Here is a 27401-nt window from a genome sequence, read left to right on the forward strand (position 1 = left end):
GTGTGTTGCCATAGCGACCATTTTGCGTTAACTGGTTGGTAGCTTCCCTCCTGGGGGTTGAGCGACTGCGGGCCAGCTCTTCCCCTACTCCCTCTCGGCTCCTTGTGGACCAAAGGCCTAAGCAGGGTCCGGCGGTCTGGCCTAGGGATATTCCCCGTTGCCCCTTTGGGGCGGGATGGCTGCGGAGGAAGAGGACGAGGTGGAGTGGATGGTGGAGAGCATCGCGGGATTCCTGCGAGGCCCAGACTGGTCCATCCCCATCTTGGACTTTGTGGAACAGAAATGTGAAGGTAAAAACCAGAGTCTGAACCGACAATCCTCTTCTCCTCTCTCACACCAGCGGCGGGCAGGGGGTTGGTAACCACAAATCATCTCTCGTCTCCCCCATCCCCTGTGTCCACCCCTGTCGTCAGGTCTTGTTCCCCTCACCCCCTTCTCCACCCCCGTCGTCAGGTTTAGAGCTGGTTATGTAGGAGCAATTCCTTTCACCCTGCCGATGTGTTCTTTCGCAGACCTGAAAATAGGGACCGAGGCTCCCCTTCCCTGGGGCCCAAGCGCACGTCCGAAGAACATTAGACTTGATCGTAAATTCGGTCTCTCACCCTGTCCCGAACGTTTCTGCCCTGGGCAGGTGGACTGTTTGGCTGGGCTTCTTCAACAGCTTTCCCAGACTTGAGAGGAGAAGGGTCGGTTTACCTGAGTTCCTTATGATCCCTAGCATTTCGCCCGGTGTAGTCAGCTTAGGAAATGAGAAATGATTCACTCCAAACCAACAGTTAACTGCAAAGGAGGGCATGTGATAACTTCAGGAAGCCCAGAACCAGTGTTTTTTGATGGCCTGTATTCCCCTTGGTGAGCTCTACTCTTGGCTATACCAAAACTTTGCGAGGTGGGGCCGGGAACCATTCTTGGAACAAATGAGGCGTATAGATATGGCATTATATTCCCTGTGAAGGACAGACACCTCCGGATTCTGAGCAGTTCTTCACCTTGGAGTTCTGCATTCAGTTCGTGAAGACTTTGCAGCCCATTCGCAGAAAAGGAACTAGAAAACACGTCATGTAAATGAGTGCCCAAGCGTTATTGTGGTTGTTTAGTCGGGCAAGACTTTGAGGGTAGTAATATTGATCAGTTGTTTGAACATCTGTTTTGTGTTGTAAGGTTCAATGAAATAGAGCTAGGGTCAGTTGGTACAAGCTACAGGGAAACAAATTTCAGTGAAGGAAGTGCTTCATGACAGAATGTATCCAAGATGAGTTAGCCTGTGTCAGAAGGTAATGAGCTTCCCGGCTCCGGCAGTGTTTGAATGGATCTGATGGCGACTTAATAGGGTTAGAGGGATTCAGCTATTCAGCTATCAAATGGTCGGTTATCCTGGATGACCTTTTAAGACTTCTTTAAATTCCAAGATATCATGAATCTGGTAAAGATGAAATTCAGTTTGACCACTGAATCTTTTTATTACATTTTCATTGCTATAATCGAAATTCAAATCATAGCTATTAAAGGGTTGTTTTTACAGGTAATTTTAAAACAGTGTTCAAAAACGAAATAACTTCTATTTGTACTCTTTTTTTTTTTTTTTTTTTTTTTTTTGGGAGACGGAGTGTCGCTCTGTTGCCCAGGCTGGAGTGCAGTGGCGCGATCTTGGCTCATTGCATTGTTTTATACATATGATTATTCAGTAAACACTTGTTTTGATTTTATTTAACTTCATTATTTATCTGTGGTAACAAAAATGGACTGGTCACTTTCCATAACAATTACATCAGCAAAATTCCAGTACAATAAAATAATCTGGAACGTATTGTAAAAGGATTTAACCATTAACAATAATATTCCATTAAAAGTGATGAAGAAATTATTGCCTTATATTGATTGAAATGTGTTTTTGTCTTAAATATGAGGTATAATTCATTTTAAATATTTTCTCGAGTAGGCAAAAAAGCTGGTTTACAATTAATAGTATATATACATGTGGTGTATATATATATATTTTTTTTTTTCTTTTCTTTTTTTTTTTTTTTTTTTGAGGTGGCGTCTCACTCTGTCGCCCAGGCTGGAGTGCAGTGGTGCAATCTCGGCTCACTGCAACCTCCGTCTCCCGGGTTCGAGCAGTTCTCTTGCCTCAGCCTCCCAATTATCTGGGTCTACAGGTGTGCGCAACCACGCCTGGCTGATTTTTGTATTTTTAGTAGAGACAGGGTTTCATCACGTTGGCCAGGGTGGCCTTGAACTCCTGATCTTAGGTGATCCACCCACCTTGGCCTCTGAAAGTGCTGGGATTACAGGTATGAGCCATAGTGCCTGGCCAATAGTATATATTTTTAGATATATTTGTTTATATATTTTTCAAAGATAAACCCTAAGAATTCAAAGCTGAAGAGCCAGGTTATAAGAATGATAGTTCTATTTCTAAGGAATGGATTTTTAAATTTGCATTAATAAAATGATTTGTTTTTTACACTGTGTAATATCTTCTTTTAAATTTAGTTTTTGATGATGAAGAAGAAAGCAAATTGACCTATACAGAGATTCATCAGGAATACAAAGAACTAGTGAGTATTTTTTTTTCACTGATTTTTAAGGTAATTAGGCTAATATTACTTATAGCTTTTCTAAATGAAGAAAAATATTTTTACATTAAAAATCCTTAATTTTACAAAAATCCAGTCTACCTTAACAATAGTGCCAGGTATATCTGTCTCCACAGGTGCTCTGAGTATCTCATTTGGATGACTTCTTATCTCCTCTACTCTATGTAATGGTTTTACAACTCTTTATGGGTTCTTTCATGTATTCTTTATATCTTATTCTAATTTTGTTGATGCATCCAGGGACATATGATTCACTTAGTCATGGTTGTCCTGTGATTTTTTTGTTTTTTATTTTTGAGACAGGGTCTTGCTGTGTCACCCAGGCTGGAGTGCAGTGGCACTATCACAGCTCATTGTAGCCTCCACCTCCCCAGGCTCAAGTGATCCTCCCATCTCAGCCTCCGGAGTAGCTGGGACTACAGGTGTGCACCACCATACCCTGCTAATTTTTTTGTATTTTGTAGAGATGGGGTTTCTCCATGTTTCCCAGGCTGGTGTCGAACTCCAGAGCTCAAGTGATCCACCTGTCTGGGCCTCCCAAAATGTTGGGATTACAGGCCTGACCCACTGTGCCTGGCCTGTCTTGTGATTTTAAAAAATGCCTCTGGCAGTGGGGCAGGTGGATTGCTTGAGACAAGGAGTTCGAGACAAGCCTGGGCAACATGGTGAAACTCCATCTTTATAAAAATTACAAAAATTAATCAGTCATGATGGCATGCGCCTGTAGTCCTAGCTGTTCGGGAGGCTGAAGTGGGAGGATGATCTCTTGAGCCCAGGTCACGGCTGCAGTGAGTCATTACTGTGCCATTATACTCCAGTCTGGACAACAGAATAAGACCCTGTCTCAAAAAAAGAAAAGGCCAGGCGTGGTGGCTCATGCCTCTAATCCCAGCACTTTGGGAGGCCAGGGTGGCAAATCACCTGGGGTCAGGAATTCAAGACCAGCCTAGCCAACATGGTGAAACCCCATCTCTACTAAAAAAATAAATAAATAAAAATTAGTCGGGTATTGTGGCGGGCGCCTGTAGTCACAGCTGCTCAGGAGGCTGAGGCAGGAGAACTGCTTGAGCCTGGGAGGCAGAGGTTGCAGTGAGCCGAGATCACACTACTGCACTCCAGCCTGGGTGACAGAGTGAGCCTCCATCTCAAAAAAGAAAGAAAAGAAAAGGAAAAAAAAAAGGCCTCTGGGTAGCAGAAGAGTTGTGCCACACTGAACTTTGTAATCCTGACTTCAACTATTTCTGTTGGAAGAAATACAATTTCATGTGATTTTCAACAAAAATATTAACTTTTAATTTGTGTTTTGGTGAAAGACAATGTCACTGCCTTATAATATTATGTAGATTAATATTTGCAAAAAATTTGATGATACTTTTCTAAACTCAATACTTAATATGCAAACTGTCATGTAGAATTTTTCTATGTAATTATAAAAGTTAAACTTTGTTTTTTTAGGTTGAAAAGCTGTTAGAAGGTTACCTCAAAGAAATTGGAATTAATGAAGATCAATTTCAAGAAGCATGCACTTCTCCTCTTGCAAAGACCCATACCTCACAGGTTTTTGCTTTGTGTTATTATGCTAACAAACAGTTTTAACAAATGCCCAGGGTTTCACTCAAATTTGAATGTTTGATTGACAAGCGTAATATTTTAGACATTGTGAGAGGTAGAAAGATAACTCATCACATAAGAGTTCTTTTTGAGAGCAACCCTGAAAAATGATACTTTGAGGCATTAATGAACTGATGTAACTCAAAGTGACCTTTCTAAACTCAGAACTAGAATACGATCACAGGGTTTATACAAACTACTGCTTTATTTACATAGATCTCCAATCATTCTGCAGTTGCTCCTTTTATAATTTTAGCAGATCCATAGTCAGTTGCTCCTGTGGCTTCCTTCTCTTGGAACTACTTATATTATCTTACTGGTTGTGTAGTGCTAGGCTGAAGTAGTAATACATATGTTTATAAACTAATGTTTGTTTTTGTTGTTTTTTTTGATATGGGGTCTCACTCTGTTGCTCAGGCTGGAGTGTAGTGGTGCAATTGCAGCTCATTGTAGGCTCAACCCCCCTGGGCTCAGGTAATCCTCCCACCTCAGCTTCCCTGGTAGCTGGGACTACAGGTGCCACACCAGCACACCTGGCTAATTTTTGTATTTTTTTTGTAGAGACAGGGTCTTGCTGTGTTGCCCAGGCTGGTCTTGAACTCTGGGCTCAAGGGATTTGCCCATCTTGGCCTCCCAAAGTGCTAGGATTACAGGCGTGAGCCACCACGCCCAGCCTATAAACTAATGTTTATTGAGGGCTTGTGCTAGTTGATATTTTGGGCAGTTGACATGTTTTATCTCATTTAATCTTCCTGACACCTCTTAAGAAACTGGTACTGTATAACTTCCATTTAGAAATGAAGAAACCAGGCTGGGCATGGTGGCTCACGCCTGTAATCCCAGCACTTTGGGAGGCTGAGGCAGGTGGATCACTTAAGGCCAGGAGTTTGAGACCAGCCTGACCAACATGGAGAAACCCCGTCTCTACTAAAAATACAAAATTAGCCGGGCGCGGTGGCGCATGCCTGTAATCCCAGCTACTCGGGAGGCTGAGGCAGGAGAATCGCTTGAAACTGGGAGGCAGAGGTTGTGGTGAGCTGAGATTGCGCCATTGCACTCCAGCCTGGGCAACGAGAACAAAACTATCTTAAAAAAAAAAGAAAAAGAAAAAGAAGAGAGGAAACCAAAGCACAGAGATATTAAGCAAATAGTCCAAAGTCCACAGCTAAATAAGTAGTAGAGCCGGTATCCCCAGTCCAGGCAAGCCAACTGAGTGTCCTTGCTTAGAGGGTGAGGATTGGGATGTTGCTACTACCCAAGTAGCCTTCTGCTCAAAAACTGAAAGCCAGGAAGTGGCTTATGCCTATAATTCCAGCACTTTGGGAGACCAAGACAGGAGGATTGCTTGAGGCCAGGGGTTTGAAACCAGCCTGGGCAACATAGTGAGACCCAATCTTTAAAAAATATATGAAAGTTAGCCTGTTGTAGGTCGTGGTGGTGTTCTCCCAGAGTACCCCTACTCAGGAGGCTGAAGTAGGAGCATCACTTGAGCCTAGGAGGTTGAAGCTGCAGTAAGACAAGATCATGCCACTGTACTCCAGCCTAGGCAACAGATTAAGACCCACCCCCAAAAAACAAAACACTGGCTTTGGCATCTCATTTTCTACCAAATAAACAGTAATTTCTTAGCAATATATGGTAAGAATTGTTTAAGATGAGACTCCACATTATATTTTTAGCCATGATCCCTTGCTATAGTTCTCCAATATATTATTTTCTACTGCCATTCCAGGTAACTTTCTCTTTTTTTTTTTTTTTTTTTCTTTTGAGACGGAGTTTCGCTCTTGTTGCTCAGGCTGGAGTACAATGTCGCAATCTCAGCTCACTGCAACCTCTGCCTCCCAGGTTCAAGTGATTCTCCTGCCTCAGCCTCCCAAGTAGCTGGGATTACAGGCTCCTACCACCATGCCCGGCTAATTTTTTGTATTTTTAGTAGAGGCAGGGTTTCACTATGTTGGCCGAGCTGGTCTCAAACTCCTGACCTCAGGCGATCCACCTGCCTCGACCTCCCAAAGTGCTGGGATTACAAGCGTGAGCCACCGTGCCCAGCAGCCACTTGCTCTTATAAGCATCTGTGCACCTACCTTTGCTCATGCTGTCCCTTAACCTGGAATATATGGCCCCTTCCCCAGACCACTCCATCATTCCTTTCATAATGTGAAGAAATCCTCATTATCAGGGACTGGTTGAAATGCTACTTGTTATAGCAGCTTTGCTGCTTATTCTAGTCAGACCAGAATTCATTCTACTTAACTAGGCCAATTTTAAATTGATATTTTTGTTACTCTGCCTTGAATTATAGTTTCCTACAAGTCTACTTGCCCTACTAAATTGTAAGTCCTTTGAGCTGTTTTTAGTATCTCTGCACTCTCTGCTGGTAGAACAGAGATGAAAACTTAGTTCTTAGTTCATAGTTCTCAATAAATGTTTATTAATTTAAATTATCTTGTTATGATGGCCTAGATGAGGTTGCTTTGACTACTTTTTAATCCAGCACTTCCTCTTTTGCACAACTTTTCATTTGATGATCACCTTTAATTCTAGGAATAGAAAATATTTTTTGTTTGTTTGTTTTTGTTTTTGAGACAGGGTCTTTCTCTGCCACCCTGGCTGGACTGCAGTGGTGCAGTCATAGTTCTATGCAACCTCTAACTCCTGGGTTCAAGTGAATCGCCTGCCTCAGCCTCCTGAGTAGCTAGGACTATAGCTGTGTACCATTATGCCTGGCTAATTTTTCAGTTTTTTTGTAGAGAGGGGGTCATTCTGTGTTGTCCAGGCTGGTCTTGAGCTCCTGGCATCAAGCAATCCTCCTGCCTCAGCCTCCCAAAGCTCTGGGGTTACAGGTATGAGCCACTATATTTTGGCTGGGTGTGATAGCTCCTACCTGTAATCCCAGTACTTCGGGAGGCTGAGGCAGGAGGATTGCTTTAGGCCAGGGGCTCAATACCAGCCTAGGCCACAGTGCAAGACCCCATCTCTACAAAAAATAAAAATATAAGAATTAGCTCGGCATGGTGACACACTGCTGTAGCCCTAGCTACTTGGGAGACTGAAGTGGGAGGATTGCTTGAGCCTAAGAATTTGAGGCTGCAGTGAGGTATGACTGTACCACTGTACTCCAGCCTGGGCTGCAGAGTGAGACCCTCTCTCTAAAAAAATAATAATAATAAAATAATTAAAATGTTTTTGGTATGCCCGCATTAATGTGAAAAAATCTGGCAGTTTCCAAGAAGACATAACAATCTTTAATGTGTATGCACCTAATAACAAAGCAACAAAATATGTGAGGCAGAAACGGAACTGCAAGGAGAAATAGATGAATACATGATTATAGTTGGAGACTTCAACACCCTCTATCAGTATTGTACAGATCCAATCATTAGGAAATCAGTAAAGACATAGTTGAACTAAACAGCGCCTTCAGGCCAGGCATGGTGGCTCATGCCTGTAATCCCAGAACTTTGGGAGGCCGAGGTGGGTGGATCACTTGAGGTCAGGAGTTCAAGACCAGTCTGGCCAACATGGTGAAACCCCATCTCTAATAAAAACACAAAAATTAGCCGGGGGTGGTGGTGGGTATCTGTAATCCCAGCTACTTGAGACTGAGGCAGGAGAATCGCTTGAACCTGGGAGGTGGAGGTTGTGGTAAGCTGAGATTGCGCCACTGCACTCCAACCTGGGTGACAGAGCAAGACTCCATCTCAAAATAAATAAATAAATAAGCAAACAAAAGCACCTTCAGTCAACTGAATTTAATTGACATACACCAGTTCATCCAACAATCAAAAATACACATTCTTCTCAAGATCACAGAGAATGTTCATCAAGACAGACTACATCATGAGCCATAAAACATACCTTAACAAATTTAAAAGAAGAGAAATCGTACAGTGTCTGCTCTCAGACCACAACATAATTAAACTGGAAATAAATAACTATTGGAAAAAACCAAAATACTTGGAGATTAAACAACACACTCTAAAACTAAACACATGTGAGCCAGGCATGGTGGCTCATGCCTATAATTCCAGCACTTAGGAAGACCAAAGTGGGCAGATTGCTTGAGCCCAGGAGTTTGAGACAATACTGGGCAACATGGTGAAACTCCATCCCTATAAAATACAAAAAAATTAGAAAGGCATTAGAAAGGCATTGAAAGGTACACACCTTCCACCATGTTGACCAGGCTGGTCTCAAACTGCTGACCTCAGGTCTGCCCACCTCAGCCTCCTAAAGTGCTGGGATTACAAGCATGAGCTACTGTGCCTGGCCACAATTTTTGTTTTAAAGAATTATGAGGAATTATATAATTATACTATATATAAAATATATAATCAGAATAATCATAAAGTATTATATTTTATAGAATTATAAACAAATGCCCCTCTTTATTCCTGATCATCTTTCTTGTTCTGAGGTCTACTTTATCTGAAATTAAATTAAGCTACTTCAGCTTTCTTTTTTTTTAAACAACTTTATTGAGATATAATTTGCATATCATATTAATCTTTTTTAAAACTTTTTTTTTTTTTTTTGAGAAGGAGTCTTGCTCTGTCACCCAGGCTGAAGTGCAGAGGTGCGATCTTGGCTCACTGCAACCTCTGTCTCCTGGTTCAAATGATTCTCCGGTCTCAGCCTCCTGAGTAGCTGGGACTACAGGTGTGCACCACCACACTCTGCTAATTTTTTTATTTTTTTTTTAGTGGAGACGGGTTTCACTATGTTGGCCAGGCTAATCTTAAACTCCTGACCTCAAGTGTTCTGCCTGCCTCGGCCTCCTAAAGTGTTGGGATTACGGGTGTGAGCCACTGTGCCCAGCCGAGAACCCTGTTTTAAAGGCTATTAAAATACATTTTAAAATTGTCCTTTTGAGACATCTAATCATAAATAACAATGTAGCATTCTTGAATTAATCTACTGTTTTGCAGTAGAAATGGTCTGAATGTGTGGGAAATAGTTTTAAAACTTGAATCTTCATTTCACTTGAGACTTCTTTCCACAGGCCATTTTGCAACCTGTGTTGGCAGCAGAAGATTTTACTATCTTTAAAGCAATGATGGTCCAGAAAAACATTGAAATGCAGCTGCAAGCCATTCGAATAATTCAAGAGAGAAATGGTAAAATGTTGAAGTTAGAAATCTAAGTGCTAAATGCTTTTTAAAATAGTTTTGACTAATTCTAATATAGTCTTAAATGTAGCTGTCTCGTGTACATCTATTTCAAGTTTGAAAGACTTCAGCTGACTTGAGATTTCAGAGTATATGGCTGGGCACAGTGGCTCACACCTGTAATCCCAGCACTTTGGGAGGCTGAGGCGGGTGGATCACGAGGTCAGGAGATCGAGACCATCCTGGCTAACACGGTGAAACCCCGTCTCTACTAAAAATACAAAAAAATTAGCTGGGCGTGGTGGTGGGCACCTATAATCCCAGCTACTTGGGAGGCTGAGGCAGGAGAATGGCGTGAACCAGGGAGGCGGAGCTTGCAGTGAGCAGAGATCACGTCACTGCACTCAGCCTGGGCGACAGAGTGAAACTCCGTCTCAAAAAAAAAAAAAAAAAAAAGTATAAACTTCCTGATTTGTATTTGACATCTCAAAAAAAGGAGACCAGAATTCAGTGATACTTCGGATTTCACAGAGTTCAATTTTCTGCCCAGCAATTATGTTTATGAAACTGAGTATTTTTGAATGGTTGTAGTTGTAGTTACTGTTGAGAGGTGTCCATCCTTTTTCTGACTTATGATTGTTAGGACCTTGGTAGGAAGCAGTGGTTCTTTTTTTTTTTTTTGAGACGGAGTCTCGCTCTGTCGCCCAGGCTGGAGTGCAGTGGCCAGATCTCAGCTCACTGCAAGCTCCGCCTCCCGGGTTTACGCCATTCTCCTGCCTCAGCCTCCCGAGTAGCTGGGACTACAGGCGCCCGCCACCTCGCCTGGCTAGTTTTTTGTATTTTTAGTAGAGACGGGGTTTCACTGTGTTAGCCAGGATGGTCTCGATCTCCTGACCTCGTGATCCGCCCGTCTCGGCCTCCCAAAGTGCTGGGATTCCAGGCTTGAGCCACCGCACCCGGCTTTTTTTTTTTTTTTTTTTTTTTTTTTGAGACGGGGTCTCGCTCTGTCGCTCAGGCTGGAGTGCAGTGGCGCGATCTCGGCTCACTGCACGCTCTGCCTCCCGGGTTTACACCATTCTGCCTCAGCCTCCCGAGTAGCTGGGACTACAGGTGCCCGCCACCACTCTTGGCTAATTTTTTGTATTTTTAGTAGAGACGGGGTTTCACCGTGTTAGCCAGGATGGGTCTCGATCTCTTGACCTCGTGATCTGCCCACCTAGGCCTCCCAAAGTGGCCGGAAGCAGTGATTCTTAAGCGTTAGCAAGCATTGGAAATGTTTGGAGGACTGCTGAAGCACATATAGCTGCCTCCCAGTTTCTGATTTACTAGGTCTGGGGTACCGATAGTTTGTATTTTTTTTTTTTTTTTTTTGAGACGGAGTCTCGCTCTGTCGCCCAGGCTGGAGTGCAGTGGCCAGATCTCAGCTCACTGCAAGCTCCGCCTCCCAGGTTTACGCCATTCTCCTGCCTCAGCCTCCCGAGTAGCTGGACTACAGGCGCCCACCACCTCGCCCGGCTGGTTTTTTGTATTTTTTAGTAGAGACGGGGTTTCACCAGGTTAGCCAGGATGGTCTCGATCTCCTGACCTCATGATTCGCCCGTCTCGGCCTCCCAAAGTGCTGGGATTACAGGCTTGAGCCATTGCGCCTGGCCGATAGTTTGTATTTTTAACAATGATATGGTTTGACTGTTTCCCCACCCATATCTCATCTTGAATTCCCACGTGTTGTGGGAGGGACCCAGTGGGAGGTAATTGAATTTTGGGGGCAGGTCTTTCCATGCTGTTCTTGTGATAGTAAATAAACCTCATGAGATCTGATGGTTTTGGGAAACGGGAGTTTTCCTGCACAAGCTCTCTCTTTGCCTGCTGCCATCCATATAAGACGTGGTTGCTCCACTTTATCTTCCCCCGTGATTGTGAGGCTTCCCCAGCCATGTGGAAATGTAAGTCCCATTAAACTTCTTTCCTGTGTAAATTGCCCAGTCTCAGGTATGTCTTTATCGGCAGCATGAAAATGGACTAACACAAACAAGTTCCCAGGTGATGCTGAAGCTGCTGGTCCTGGGACCACACCAACACTCACTGTTCTAGGGCACTGGGCAGAGACAGATAAGCTTGTACCAGCATCATGTGGAAGAGAAAATGGAATTCAAAGCCCTATTAACCGTCGTTGGCTTTATCTTTCCCCTGACTCTGTGCTTAAGTTCACTTTCTCTCTAGCTCTTCCTGCTCTTGTTCCCTTATTGTGTACCTGAGCTACATTTAACATCCGGACTCAAAACAGCTGAGTTTCTAACCATGCTACTTGTTATTGTGCCATCTCCTTTCTAACCCAGATTATCATGTCTGTTTCACATTTCTTGCTGTGGTAACCTCACCTTAATTTCTGTGTCTTCCTTAGCTCGATAGATTGCCATGAAATTTTTTTACCATGGCCCCATAACCTCTTTAATGGTTTGGCAGCAGGACCTTTCCTTTGATTGTTTCTTGAAGATATGAGATCTATAGTTCAGTTGTATCATTGGCTCTTAAGGGCCTGGAACATGCAACAATAGGGCTTCCGTTGTTGCATGGCAAACATGAGAATTTTGCAGGGCCCTTCTTGGGAAGTTTCCTTCTCATTTGACTGATGTGAGTAGAGACTATTAGAGCCAGCCGCCATCATAATCATCTACTAGAATCCCAAGATGCTTTCCCTAGCAGCTAATAGCACTGTTGTCTGTGGGTAGGGGAAGACCACCACCCTAACCCTGAAGAATGCATGACACAGTGCTATTACTTTGATGTAAATAAGTTTGGAAAATAGTCTCTTTCTACTATGGTTTGCTCTATAAAATCCTTTCCTCTGAATTTTCCTGAAACTATGCTTTATTCTGACTTATGGGTTAGATAATTTTAATAAGAATGTTAGTAAACAAATTTTTTTAGGAGATCAGGAAAAGAAATGGTGAACTTGACAATAGCATTCTTTAGTTTTCAGTTTGGAATTTTATTGGAAACTCATCTAGATTTTAATAAAAAGGGAATAAATACATATCTTGTATCATGCGGATGCCTCAGGCTGTCAGTAACAGAACACTCCAGTGAAGAAAAGATCTCCCAGAACAAGAAGTCCAGAGGAAGGGAGAGAAGGAAGACAGGTTCGGGGTTGGTTAATTTAGTGGCTCCGTGATGTAATCAAGGACCCCGACACTTTGCATCTTTATACTCTGCCATTCTCAGGATCTTCTCTCATGATTGTACACTGGCTGTATTGAATGCAGACTCAACAATGTCTTACGAAGAAATGGAATATTTCCTCCTCTACATCTCTTTTTGTTAGCAAGACAACAATTTCATGGAAACCCTCCAGTTTTTCCCTCAAGTCCTATTGATTAGGATGGGGGTCACTTGCCTTTCTTAAACCATCTGGCAAGGGGAATGGGACCATTATGATTGGCTTGAACCAATTAGGAGTCACTTTCCTGGGATGGGGGAGGGCCCTGCCTCTAAGTAGTTAGCTGCCTGATAATTCTGCAAAAGCTGACTCCTATTAGCAAGGAAGGAGGAGAATATGTAGAATATGTAGAATAATGACTGTTGTCAGGCCACAGCATGGGGCATTTTACTTACATTTAAACATAAGCCAATACTTAGTTTCTGCTACAGAATTTCTAATACATGTACTTAAGAGTTTTGCTGGCTGGGCACGGTGGCTCATGCCTATGGTCCCAGTGCTTTCAGAGGCTGAAGCAAGAGGATCGCTTAAGCCCAAAAGTTTGAGGCTGCAGTGAGCTATGATAGCACCACTGCATGCCAGCGTGGGCAACAGAGCAAGACCCTGTCTCAAAACTAAAAAAAAAAAAAGAATGTTGCCTAACTAAGATCCAGGGTTGGATACCTTAGATTAATGTCGATTATACTCAAAACTGCAGACTAATTTGAAAATAGTTCTAATGATGAGAAAAATTCAAAGGCTCTCTGGATTCTTTTTATCTTTTTGGTATCTCATTAAATAATTTAGAGAAATTGCAAATGAGAGTATTATTTTGATGGTTTCTAACTACTTCATACTGTTGTGTTATTCTTAGTACTTTGAGTTTTCCTCAGAAATATTATTAGGAGAATAATAGTTTTATATCTTTTGACTGAGCAAAAATGCACTTAAGATTAATGGATTATTTAAGTCAGTTTTCTGGTTGTGATATTATACTACTATAGTTTTATTAGATGTTACCACTTGGGGAAACTGGGTAAACAGTAAGTACATGGCAGCCTTCTGCTTTATTTCTTACAATTGCACTTACCTCAGAATAAAACATTTAATTTTTAAAAATGTGTTTAAACATCAGGAGGATTAGAGTAATAAAGCTACTTCAGAGTGGATCCAAAATCCTACAGTCATATGTGGATAAAGAAATGGAAGGTAAAAATTAAGAAGCATTCTGCTAATGTCGTGGAATGTAATAATTATAGATGCAAACAGAACAATTATTACCAGTCCACCTGCTTCGAAGGAAGATAAAAGTAATGAAGTAAATTAAACCAATATTTTAAGTTACCTTTTATTTTCTTGGGCTGAAGTTGCTACTTCCCTGGTTTATAATTATTAGACCAACATCTGAACAGAAGCTTCAAGGGCAGAGATTGTTTTATTCATCTTTGTATCCCCCCAAAGTGCTTAGCCCCATGGTTTTATTACACATAGTAAGCAGGGCCCTTTTCAATAGCATCTGTTATAATATAAATGAAGACTTCTAATGCTATTTCAATTAACAAAATTATATTTTGTTTTGTGACTCTTCTCATTTAAGGGACACCTTTGAGAGCAGTTTCATTATTAAGCCTAACTCAATGATTTCCATAGTATATTCTTAGACACTATATGATTATGGAAGAGAAAAACATATTAACTTTTTGTTGCCATACATTGTTACTTTTAATTGCCAATAAAATAATTACTAAGAGATATTTCTAGTTAAAAGTGTGGGGTTTTTGGTGGGGCTTATTCTGTAAAATAGGAAAAGGCTTAAAAGATGATAGTTAAAAATGGCTGGGAGTGGGCCAGGCGTGGTGGCGCACTCCTGTAATCCCAACACTTTGGGAGGCCGAGGCGGGCGGATCACGAGGTAAGGAGATCGAGACCATCCTGGCTAACATGGTGAAACCCCGTCTCTACTAAAAATACAAAAAATTAGGAGGGCATGGTGGTGGGCGCCTGTAATCCCAGCTACGTGGGAGGCTGTGGCAGGAGAATGGTGTGAACCTGGGAGGCAGAGCTTGCAGTGAGCGGAGATCATGTCACTGCACTCCAGCCTGGGCGACAGAGCAAGACTCCGTCTCAAAAAAAAAAAAAAAGTGGCTGGGAGCAGTGGCTCATGCCTGTAATCCCAGCACTTTGGTAGGCCGAGGGGGCAGATGACTTGAGGTCAGGAGTTCGAGACCAGCCTGCCAACATGGTGAAACCCCATCTCTACTAAAAATTAGCCAGGCATGGTGGCGGGCAGCTGTAATCCCAGCTACTCCAGAGGCTGAGGCAGGAAAATCGCTTGAACCCGGGAGGCAGAGGTTGCAGTGAGCCCAGATTGTGCCACTGCACTCCAGCCTGGGCGACAGAAAGAGACTCTGTCTCAAAATAAATGAATAAATATAAAATGGATGATAGTTAAAAAGATAATAGCTTAGGATGTTACAGTGATAGATCTAAAGGTAACTTGTACTTAAGGAACTAGAACAGTGAGAAATATATGTTTTCAATTGAGTTGATACTATTCCATGTGGTCTTTGGTTTTGAACAGGTGTATTACCTGACTGCTTAACCGATGGCTCTGATGTGGTCAGTGACCTTGAACAGGAAGAGATGAAAATCCTGAGGGAAGTTCTTAGGTACCATTCTTCAATTATTTTTAAAATGAATCATTATTATATGATCTGTACATAAGCTTTTTGCCCAATAAATATGAACTAATAAAATTGCTAAATTCTCTACTGAAGACTATCAAAATGATTTATCATTTTATGACTGTGAATATATTTCTTAATGACAGAAAAAGGCATTTTCAGGTAACTTATACCAGATCAGCCCAAATGAGAGGGTCTTTTTACACCCCCATCATAGGAATAGGAAAGTAGCCACCAGTGGGAAAAAGTTGCGGTAGACCTAGCCTGATCTCTGGAGAGAGGTATAATGACTTGAGCTAAACAGCTTACTCCATGGCTTCTGGATCTCACTATGGAGGTGGCATATTCTAGGTGTCACATAGTAGGAGGCTGGGCATCCAGACTCCACAGATTGAATAGCTGACTTGGTGATAGTAACCTTCAAGAGAGGGAGAACAGTGAGAGGGGTCTATCCCAGATGAGTATCTTGCTGGTCTCTTTGTTTCCCCAGTTACATGATTCTCAGCCAAATGCCTGACAAGGAGTATGCAGACCACTAAGGGGGTCCACACACAACTAAGAAATGTTAATGGACATTTCTTTTTCTTTTGGGCCTGTTGTGCCCTGACCTTTACGGGAATTTTGGAAGGAAGGAGCAGTAGTAGCTCCTAATTTTTAAATCTCCTGTGAGAATATGTTAGGTTTAGGGCAAAAGGATGCCTATAATCACAGTGTCACCTGCAGACTATGGCCTTGGCCTTTGGGGTCACTTCTTCTCCAACTCTACTACCACACATGACCATCTTCTAGCATCCTACAGTTCCCCCCACTTAGGTACTTTGTCCCACCTCCGAAGCAGAAGAGAGGATCCACCGATGGGCCTGGTGGGAAACTATGGCAGGAGCTCCATCCAGGACACAGTGCTTAATTTCAGGGGGTTTGAGTGATTATGGAGAGGGTGGCAGATATGCAGGTGAACTCAACCCTTTCTTGCCAGATCCCTCTTTGGATGGCAGGGGCAAATGGGAGCCTGAGACAACACAGAATGCTTTGAGTTTACAGGTTTGAGAGGTAAGGGTGTTTGGTTCAGAGGACTGGTAACGTTTTGATTTGGACTGGTTGTGTTGGTTGATTGGTGGCCTGAAAACTGGTCAGCACTGTATTTTCAGATTTTATTTTCCAAGAGCTTTTGAGGGTATATACCACTGTGTAAGTAATAGAACTTAGTTATGAACATGTATAACAGTTGAACTTGGTTACTTTCCAAAATCAGACTGTCTCAGCAGTTTACAAAAGTTGATGGGCTCAGATGATAGCTCAGATGCCACTGGAACAATGACATTTTATCGAGAGGGGTGTACTGGCTCTTATCAAGAGGGGTGTAATTGATCACTCGAAAGAGGGAGATTGAAGTCCTTATTAATGAGATTTGCCATTCAAATTTGGGTTCAGGATTTCAAATCTGTTGATCTTTGTTCAGCTAGGGTTCATTCAGAGTTCTAGAAGGAATGGGTAGACCTGTATTTTATGTTACTAACTGTATTATGCTGTATGCCTATGTATGTCTTTCCCAGTTGACTATAAGCCACTTTAGAGCAAAGTTTGATTATCTTCCATCTTTGTGTCTAATGTGCCTTTTATTGTAAGCTTAGGTTAGCATGTTGCTTAGTTGAATATTTGTTCTTTGACCAAAAAAGGAAATTTATCTTTTTACTTTATTTTTGTGTATTTCAGAAAATCAAAAGAGGAATATGACCAGGAAGAAGAAAGGAAGAGGAAGAAACAGGTGCCTAAAGAACATATAACAGAAGTATTTTATTGCTATTATCTCTTATTAAATTTACACCTAGTTCTTACTATTAAAATTTATACTTATGTGGAACTACATAATTTTAAGTACAATGTAAATATTGACTAATAATATTAATATATCAATAATTCTATGTACTTTGTGCATTACTGCTAGCCACCATGAATATTATATAGTACTGTATATACTTAACTGTACATAGTACATACAAAGACAACACAGTACTAATTAATCTTACAGGACATGCATATAAGCAAGAGTAGTCATTTTTTTTGGCAAGTTTAAGCATTTGTATTTAACTTTTTATACTTTTTTCCCCTTTATTTTTGTCCTGGTAACTCACAGAACAACATTTTTTATTTTTTCTTCTTGAGACAGAGTCTCGTTCTGTCACCCAGGCTTTAGTGCAGTGGTATGATCTTGGCTTATTGCAACCTCCACCTCCTGGGTTCAAGTGACTTTCCTGCCTCAGCCTCCAGAGTAGCTGGGATTACAGGCGCATGCCATCACGCCTGGCTAATTTTTGTATATTTAGTAGAGACAGGGTTTTACCACGTTGGTCAGACTGGTCTTGAACTCCTGACCTTGTGATCTGCCTGCCTTGGCCTCCCAAAATGCTGGGATTACAGGCATGAGCCACCATGCTCGGCCAGAACAACCTTTTATACATTTTTTCTTTTTTTTTGGAGACATAGTCTCACTCTGTCACCTGGGCTGGAGTGCAGTGGCACAGTCTCGGCTCACTGCAACCTCTGCCTCCCGGGTTCAAGTGATTCTTCTGCCTCAGCCTCCCAAGTAGGTGGGATTACAGGCATGCACCACCACGCCCAGCTGATTTTTTTGTATTTTCAGTAGAGACGGGGTTTTACCATGTCATCCAACCTAGTCTTGAACTCCTGACCTCATGTGATCCACCTGCCTCAGCCTCCCAAAGTGTTGGGACTATAGGCGTGAGCCACTGTGCCTGGCCAACTTTTTATACTTCCTAATATAGAAAGTATATACCCTTTTTTTTTTTTTTTGAGACTGAGTCTTGTCATATTGCCCAGGCTAGAGTGTAGTGATGCGATCTCAGCTCACTGCAACCTCTGCCTCCTGGGCTCAAGCAATTCTTGTGCCTCAGCCTCCCAAGTAGCTGGGATTATAGGTGTCTGCCACCACTCCTGCCTAATTTTTGTATTGTTAGTAGAGACAGGTTTTCACGATGTTGACCAGGCTGGCCTTGAACTCCTGACCACAGGTGATCTGCTGGCCTTGGCCTCCCAAAATGCTGGGATTACAGACATGAGCCACTGTGCCTGGCCGAAAGTATATACTTTCTTATAAGAGTGTATACTTTATAAAGAGGCCAGACATGATGGCTCACTCCTGTAATCCCAGCACTTTGAGAGGCCGAAGTGGGTGGATCACTTGAGGCCAGAAATTCGAGACCAGCAACATGGCAAAACCCCATGTCTACTAAAAATACAACAGTTAGCCGAGCATTGTAGTGCACACCTGTAATCCCAGCTACTCAGGTGGCTCAGGCATGAGAATCATTTAAATCCAGGAGCCAGAGGTTGCAGTGAGCCGAGATCGCACTACTGCACTCCAGTCTGGGTGACAGAGTGAGACTCTGTCTCAAAAGAAAAAGAAAAAGAAAACTATAATATCTTTGGATCCTTTAGGTAGTGAATTAGTTAAAATGAATCTAAATTGTGTGTGTTTTTTTTAAACTGTATTATGGAATCCTGAAGTTATCAGAGGCTAAAACAGAAGAGCCCACAGTGCATTCCAGTGAAGCTGCAATAATGAATAATTCCCAAGGGGATGTTGAACATTTTACACACCCACCCTCAGGTAAGATTGAGGTGTACTGAACTTTCTCTAATAATGTGAATACATAAACACCATATAGAATGTGCCACCTTCTCATACTTATTTAACTTCAAAAGCCCTGGGAGGGAGTATTGAATGTCTTTGGTATTTAACGTTCTTTGTGAATTTGGTTAAAGAGGTTGCAGATGAGATGCTGACCTGAAAGAGAGTGTGTAGTCCCCAAGTTTCCACGTGAAGTCTGAAACCCAGAGTAGAGAGCAAAACTCCTTGAGGGAGTACCTGGCCTTTGTGCACGGCTGCAGCTTACAAGAGAGGTTCACATAACATTTGGTATTCTCTTCCATGCTCACAGTTGTATGGTATTTGAGAGTGAGAAGCTGAACTTGAAAAGATAATATCAAATTTCTTTTCTAATGAATTAAGTACAGCTAGAAAATAAGAGGTAGCCATTTTGTTCAGATATTTGGTCAGAAATCATATCTTTGAAACCAAAATTGATAGGAATCCTTGTAAGAAATATTAGTGGATGACCTTTTCAACATGTGGCAAATCTATTTTCAATATGAACTGATTTTCTATATAAGAAAACAAGTAATTCTGAAACAGAAGTTATGGTCATGAATTCAGTTCATTTTATTATGGATTCCTGTGGTTTTAAATAAACGTCCTTTTCTCAGTTAAAAAAAATATAACTCTGTGAGGTAGATATTATAATCCTTGTTTTTCTTTTATTTATTTATTTATTTTTTGAGACGGAGTTTTGCTGTTGTTGCCCAGGCTAGAGTGCAATGACGTGATCTCGGCTCACCGCAATCTCCACCTCCCGGGTTCAAGCGATTCTCCTGCCTCAGCCTCCCGAGTAGCTGGAATTACAGGCATGTGCCACCACGCCCAGCTAATTTTATATTTTTAGTAGAGACGGGGTCTCCATGTTGGTCAGGCTGGTCTCGAACTCCCAACCTCAGGGGATCCGCTTGCCTCAGCCTCCCAAAGTGCTGGGATTACAGGCATAAGCCACTGTGCCTGGCTACTCTTATCTTCCTTAAAAAAATTATTTTTGTTGGGTGTTGCTGAGTTGCCCAGGCTGTTCTCAAACTCCTAGCCTGAAGTGATCCTCCTGCCTCAGCTTCCCAAAGCGCTGGGATTACAGGCATAAGCCACTGTACCCATCCCTTCTTTTTTTTAAAGAAATTCAAGGAAGCTGAGTGACTTGTCCAACCAAGATCACCGAACTCTTCAGTGGTGAAATTATGGCTTACCTTTGTCTTCTGACACCAAATATATTCTTCTAAACCTTAGTTGAGAAGAACTTCTATAATTGAGATTAGTGTGATGTTTACCCATTAATTTTTTAATGGAAGTTGGAGAACAACTTTCTTTTTTTAATATGCTTAATTTAAGCTGTTTTAGGTTCACAGTAAAATTGAGCAGAAGGTGCCGAGATTTCCCCCATATAGTCCCTGCCCCAGTACATGACTAGCATCTCCCATTTTTGACCCCTTCGAAAGTAGTACATTTATTATGTTGGTGAACTTTCCTTGACACAACATTACCAACCAAAGAGCATAGTTTACATTAGGGTTCACTCTTGGTATTATATATTCTGTGGGTTTTGACAAATGTATGATGACATGCATTCACCATTATAGTATCATGTAGTATATGGTTTCACTGCCCTAAAAATTCTCTGTGCTCTGCCTATTCATCCTTCCCACCTCCTAACCCGTGGCAACCACTGATCTTTTACTGTTTTCAGAGTTTTGCCTTTTCTAGAATGTCATGTAGTTGAAATCATACAGTAGTACGTAGCCTTTTCAGATTGGCTTCTTTCACTTAGTAATAATCCATTTAAGATTTCTCCATGTCTTGTCATGGCTTGGTAGCTCATTTCTTTTTAGTGCTGAATAATATTCCATTGTCTGGATGTGTCATGGCTTGTTTATTCATTTATCTGCTGAAGAATATCTTGGTTGCTTCCAAGTTTTGACAATTATGAATAAAGCTGCTATAAACATCCATGTGCAGGTTTTTGTGTGGACATAGCTTTCAGCTCCTTTGCGTAAATACCAACGAGCATGATTGTTATATCTTACAGTAAGAGTATGTTTAGTTTTGTAAGAAACTGCCAAACTGTCTTCCAAAGCGGCTATACCATTTTGCATTTCCACAGCAGCGAATGAGAGTTCTTGTTGCATCCTTGCCAGCATTTGGTGTTGTCAGTGTTCTAGATTTGGACTATTCTAGTAGGTGTGTAGTGCTATCTCATTGATGTTTTATTTGCATTTCCCTGATGACATGATGTGGGGCATATTTTCATATGCTTGTTTGCCATCTGTGTATCTTCTTTGGTGATGTGTCTGTTGAGGTCTTTGGCCCATTATATTTGTTGGGTTGTTTGTTTTCTTATTGTTAATCGGGTTCATTTTCTTATTGTTGAATTTTAAGTGTTTGTATATCTTGAATAACAGTCCTTTATCAGATTTTGTCTTCTGAAAATATTTTCTTCCAGTCTGTGGCTTGTCTTCTCATCCTCTTGATACTGTCTTTTATATAGCAGAAATGTTAATGAAGTTCAGCTTATTAATTATGTCTTTCATAGGGTGTGCCTTTGGTGTTGTATCAAAAAAGTCATCATCATACCTAAGGTCACCTAAATTTTCTCGTATGCAATCTTCTAGGATTTTTACAGTTTTACATTTTACATTTAGGTCTGTAATCTATTTTGAATTATTTTTTGTGAAGGGTGTGAAGTTTGTGTCTAGATTCATATTTTTTCTTTCAGATGTCCAGTTTCCTTTCGTCATCGTATTGCCTTTGCTCCTTTGTCAAAGATAATTGATTATATTTATGTGAGTTTATTTCTGGGCTCTCTATTATGTTCCATTGATCTATTTCTCCATTCTTTTGCAAATACCACATTGTCTTGATTACTATAGTTTGAAGTCTTCAAGTTGGGTAGTGTCAGTCCTCCAATTTTGTTCTTCAATATTGTGTTGGCTATTCTGGGTCTTTTGCCTCTCCATATAAATGTTAGAATCTGTTTGTCAATATCCATAAAATAACTTGCTGAAATTTTGATTGATATTGTGTTGAATCTGTAGATCATGTTGGGAAGAACTGACATCTTGACATTGAGTTTTCCTGTCCACAAACATGGAATAGGCCAGGCATGGTGGCTCATGCCTGTAATCCTAGCATTTTGGGAGGCCAAGGCGGGAAGACTGTTTGAGCTCAGGAGTTCAAAACCAGCTTGGGCAATTTGGCGAAACCCTGACTCTACAAAAAAAATACAAAAATTAGCCAGGCATGGTGGTGCATGCGTGTAGTCCCAGCTTCCAGGGAGGCTGAGGCAGGAGAATTGCTTGAGCCCAGGAGGTGGATATTGCAGTGAATCGAGATCGCATCATTGCACTCCAGCCTAGGTGACAGAGTGAGACCCTGTCTCAAAAAAAAAGAAAAAGAAAAAAAATAAAAAGGCCAGGAGCCGGGCGCGGTGGCTCAAGCCTGTAATCCCAGCACTTTGGGAGGCCGAGACGGGCGGATCACTAGGTCAGGAGATCGAGACCATCCTGGCTAACACGGTGAAACCCCGTCTCTACTAAAAAATACAAAAAACTAGCCGGGCGAAGTGGCGGGCGCCTGTGGTCCCAGCTACTCGGGAGGCTGAGACAGGAGAATGGCGGGAACCCGGGAGGCGGAGCTTGCAGTGAGCTGAGATCCAGCCACTGCACTCCAGCCTGGGTGACAGAGCGAGACTCCGTCTCAAAAAAAAAAAAAAAAAAAAAAAAAGGCCAGGAGCAGTTGCTCACACCTGTAATCCCAGCAGTTTGGGAGGCCGAGGCAATGGATCACTTGAGGTCAGGAGTTCAAGACCAGCCTGACCAACATGGTGAAACTCCATCTCTACAAAAAATTTAAAAATATTAGCTGGGCATGGTGGCAGGTTCCTATAATCCCAGCTACTCGGGAGGCTGAGGCAGGAGAATCGCTTGAACCCAGGAGGAAGAGGTTGCAGTGAGCCAAGATCCTGCCATTGCACTCCAGCCTGGGCAACAAGAGCGAAACTCATCTCAAAATAAAATAAAATAAAATAAAAACCATGGAATATCTCTCTATTTGGTTCTTTGATTCATTAGAATTTTCTAGTTTTCCTCATATAGATCTTGTGCATATTTTGTTATATTTTATATCTAAGTATTTCATTTTTAGGGGTGCTGTGCTAATGTAAATGGTATTTTTAATTTTAAATTCCATTTATTCATTACTAGTATAAAGGAAAGTGATAAACTCGTTTATTAATTTGTATCCTGTAACCTTGCTATATAATTACTCATTTCAGTTTTTCTGTCAGTTCATTTGCATTTTCTACATAGATGATCATGTATTCTGCAAATAAAGACATTTTTATTTATTCCTTCCCAGTGTACATTTTATTTCTTTTTCTTGTCCTACTGGATTAGGTAGGACTTCTAGTATGATGTTGAATCAGAACGGTGAGAGAGGACTTTTTGCTTTGTTTCTGATCTTAGTGAGAAACCTTCTAATTTGTCACCGTTAAGTATTGTGTTAGGTTTTAGAGTTTTTTGTAGATACTCTTTATGCAGTTGAGGAAGTTCCCCTCCATTCCTAGTTTACTGAAAGCACCATTAATTTTAAGGAGGTAGATTCTTATTTGACAAAACAATAAGAGTATATTGAACCAGAAGCAGATTTGTGAAGTTACTTTGCTTCTTTCTTTGCACCAAGTCAAACCATTTATTTCTTTTTTATATATATGCTACAGATTGTAAGTAGAAATATCCTCATTTTAATTATATCCATGAAAGCCCCTGCTTTAGGTTTGTCTATGCTCTAGTTTGCTGACCCAAATTAACTTTGTTTTATATACACCTAAGTACATATACTATTTAAATCTTGTGTCTAACCTAATTTGAATAAATTTGCTTTGTCTGCTTTCTTATGTAAGTGAAGCTATAGAAAACTTGATTTCAAACCACATAGGATTCAGTTATACATATTAATGGCACAGCATAAATGGTAGTAATTTCAAAAGTAATGATTTCAGTTTTTAAAATTATTTTTTTAAATGGGCATATCTGATATTTCAGAGAATCACTTCATACAAAGTGATGGAAGCCCGGTATGAAGACCTGAGTTTGGAAGAATCATGAAGTTGTTTGAGCTCCTGTTTTGTCCTTTTGCCTGTCTTTCCCTCATTCCTGCTAGCAATTGATAGTATCTTTTCTCAGATTGATGCAGAGTTGCCAGAGATGAGATGATCTTTCTTTAGGTTTTCTGGCTGTCCGATCTTCCCTTTCTAGAAATTAGAGAAGCTAAGTATTTTGGCTTCAAGTACTTTCCTTTCTAGGTCTGAGAATATATGTCTGTTCATAATTAACCCAAGGCAAGAACTGTCCAGAGAAAGAACATGAGTGGAATATATATGCTTATATGTATGGGTTCCCCAGGAATTATTTGAACTGTCCCTTCTCCAGTTCTGTGAGTCCACTGAGGGCTAAGCCTACCTCTGCTAACATCGCTATCAGTAACAACAGCAGTGTTTTACCTCTATCTTTATTTGTTAGTTATATAGCTCCCTGTCTAGGTTGGCTTGGAGTGCTGGTTCCAGCTTGTCTCTTCCATGGAGATTTCCCCTATTGTCCAAGGGCCTGGAGAGCTTTTCTTCCTCCAACGTCTCTGGCACTGTAGTCAGTCTGGTCACTGCTAGAGCAGTGGTCTGCTGTCAAGTTTCTTGAACAGACAAAATTCTGTTTTCTGTTTTAGTATGTATGCTGGCAAGGTGTTTTTTTTGTTTGTTTGTTTTTGTTTTTTTTTTTTTTAAACTGGCAGAATCAACCAGGTGTGGCAAAAATTTTAATCATTTAGAGACATGTGTGCCATGTTTTCCCATCATGCTTTTAGATCTTAGCATCATTTTAATGTCTTTGCTTGTCTCACTGTGCTTTCTTTCATAGCCCATGTGTTTACACTGAAAATGTTTTATCTTTTTAAAAACAATCACCTTATAATAATAAATGGCTCAGAGGAGCAATTAGAATGTTAACCTCTCTCTTGGTTGGCACGGTCACCAAATGGCTGGAAAGTATTTAGTGCTCATGTTTATATGTGCTTCCAAGTTCTGCTTGCTTTAGAAATCTTTACATTTTCATAATGCACTGGCAGGTTTATAGTTATCTTCAATACATAATTATAAACAAAAATTATTGACATTACTGGCACACACTCTTGCAATACAAAAAATTATAGTTTTACATTAATTGTTCTGAAAATGTAGGGTGACTTTTTACATGCAAGCAAAAGTTTGGAAACCAATTACATTGTAGTAAGGAATTAGTATACTGTTTATTTGGCTTATGTGGCAATCTTGTATTATATTATAGTGTAGTTCTAATCTTTAGACAAGGATTTTACCTTTTTGTAGCTATAGTACTGTACAAACAGCAGGAGCGTGGTACTTGTTGAGATGTAGGTGAGAAACTATAGTTCCAGGCTCCTTAAGGGTAGAGATGTGATGTTTACTGTTCTTACCCAGTGGCTGGCACAATATAGGCATTGAATATATGTTGACTGAATATGAGGAAAAACAAGTATTATTAACATTAGCTCATTTTGGTAAGCCTAGCCTAATACTTAATATTTCTCATAATATTCTAATTGGTCTTATTGTCTACTTATTGCCAGAAGTTAAAGTGCATTTTGCTAATCAGTCAATAGAACCTTTGGGAAGAAAAGTGGAAAGGTCTGAAACTTCCTCCCTGCCACAAAAAGGCCTGAAGATTCCTGGCTTAGAGCATGCGAGCATTGAAGGACCAATAGCAGTAAGTAAAAGACATCATTTTTAAGAACTATAAGCAAAATGACAAGGAAATCAAACTTCGAATTGAATCAGTCAGTGGGCATCTGTGCTACTTAATAAATGGACTTGAATTTAGATAGCTCCTTTTCTTACTTGACCCAGAGTTTATCAGTACTTGGAACAGAAGAACTTCGGCAACGAGAACACTATCTCAAGCAGAAGAGAGATAAGTTGATGTCCATGAGAAAGGATATGAGGACTAAGCAGATACAAAATACGGAGCAGAAAGGAAAACCCACTGGGGAGGTAGAGGTATGGCTAGCCTTAATATGTCAAGATTTACAAATTGGTAGTGGAACTCTCAAAATCAGAATATGTGCAAGAAAGCCTCTAGTAAATTTTGCTTGCAGACCCATTCCTATTAACCACCTCCTAGTGCAGTAGCTGCTAAGTCTTTTCTAGGAAGTGAAATTGTTGTGATAAGGATTTTTTGAGGCAGAAAATAAGAGCGGTGTCATTATACATTTTTTTCTTATGCTGTTTCTTTACTTGCTCTTCTTTGTGGTCTGTTTCACCTGAGCATTCTGAAATGTTTTATCATAGAGCAGCATTAGTACCCTAGCCCCCACTTCCAAGAGGGCTTCTCCAAGAAGAGACTTTATGAAGAATAGATTTAGGAAACCTAGTCTATGTCTGTCTCTCCCTCCACCCCACAAGAAAGTGCCCCTGATTTTCGTTCATTTGAGGCAGTATGTTGGGAATTTTAGACAAATGATCCTATTTCATACTGTAGCCAATTTTTTCTTTTTTTCAGGAAATGACAGAGAAAGCAGAAATGACAGCAGAGGAGAAGCAAACATTACTAAAGAGGAGACTGCTTGCAGAGAAACTCAAAGAAGAAGTTATTAATAAGTAATAATTAAGAACAATTTAACAAAATGGAAGTTCAAATTGTCTTAAAAATAAATTATTTAGTCCTTCCACCGAGGTTTTTAGTTTCAAACACTTTTGTAAATCCAAATATCTTATTAAACACTTTAGGTAAAGGACAGTAGGGAAGGCAGCTACTCATACTGTTTAGTTTAATACAAATTCCTGAATGTTTTCCCTTGGAAAGAGGGTATAGAAAGAAACCAGTTGATAGTATGTTCATTCATTCAAACTCGGTTACCTACTGTTTGTGCCAGGCATTGTGCTAAGCGCTAAAGATACAGTAGTCCACGAGACTGACAGGGTCATTGCCTTCATGGGGCTAGTGGAGAAGGCCCAAAGACCAAACTGTTAGAAAGGCAAAGTGTAAAGTCCTATGAGCAGGGCTGGCTAAGCCTCTTTAAGCTGAATGGAAGGTTAATTACACAAAGAATAGGTAAGGAACAACTCAGGTTCTGCAGCAGGAAATAAAGCATATACTGAAAACTTGGAATATACATATGAGTGGAGAGGGTTAGCATATGAAATTGGAGACAGGTGGGGTACTGATAGTGCAGTCTTGTAGGGAATGTGAGGATTTAATTTTTTTTTTTTTTTTTAGAGACAGGATCTTGCTTTGCTGCCCAGGCTGGAGGTAGCACAATCCCAGCTGTGGATTTTAAATTTTGTAATACCAGCAGTGTCAAGTCATTGAAAAATTTTAATGCAAGGGCTGGGCATGGTGGCTGACACTGTAATCCCAGCACTTTGGGAGGCCGAGGTGGACAGACTGCTTGAACCCAGGAGTTTGAGACCAGCCTGGGCAACATGGCAAAACTCCATCTCTACTAAAAATACAAAAAAATTAGCTA

The 27401-nt window shown here is 40.9% G+C and overlaps 1 protein-coding gene across 2 annotated transcripts; it reads left to right on the forward strand.

The window, feature by feature from the left end:
- The first annotated feature begins 15 nt into the window (after positions 1 to 15).
- LOC105465057 (cilia and flagella associated protein 36) lies at positions 16 to 26603 on the forward strand. Of its 2 annotated transcripts, none has more exons than XM_011713280.2 (10): positions 16 to 290; positions 2494 to 2558; positions 4053 to 4154; positions 9211 to 9325; positions 15094 to 15181; positions 16910 to 16985; positions 18722 to 18824; positions 25506 to 25642; positions 25783 to 25932; positions 26435 to 26603. In XM_011713280.2, exons 1-10 carry the CDS (start codon positions 176 to 178, stop codon positions 26534 to 26536), a joined length of 1053 nt encoding a protein of 350 aa, XP_011711582.1. In that variant the 5' UTR covers positions 16 to 175; the 3' UTR covers positions 26537 to 26603. The 2 variants fall into 2 exon arrangements, with proteins under 2 accessions (XP_011711582.1, XP_011711584.1); XM_011713282.3 differs by having other exon boundaries at positions 16910 to 16961.
- Positions 26604 to 27401: the final 798 nt, after the last annotated feature.

The sequence above is a fragment of the Macaca nemestrina genome, chromosome 13 (genome assembly GCF_043159975.1).
Source record: "Macaca nemestrina isolate mMacNem1 chromosome 13, mMacNem.hap1, whole genome shotgun sequence".
In the NCBI taxonomy this organism is placed as follows: Eukaryota; Metazoa; Chordata; class Mammalia; order Primates; family Cercopithecidae; genus Macaca; species Macaca nemestrina.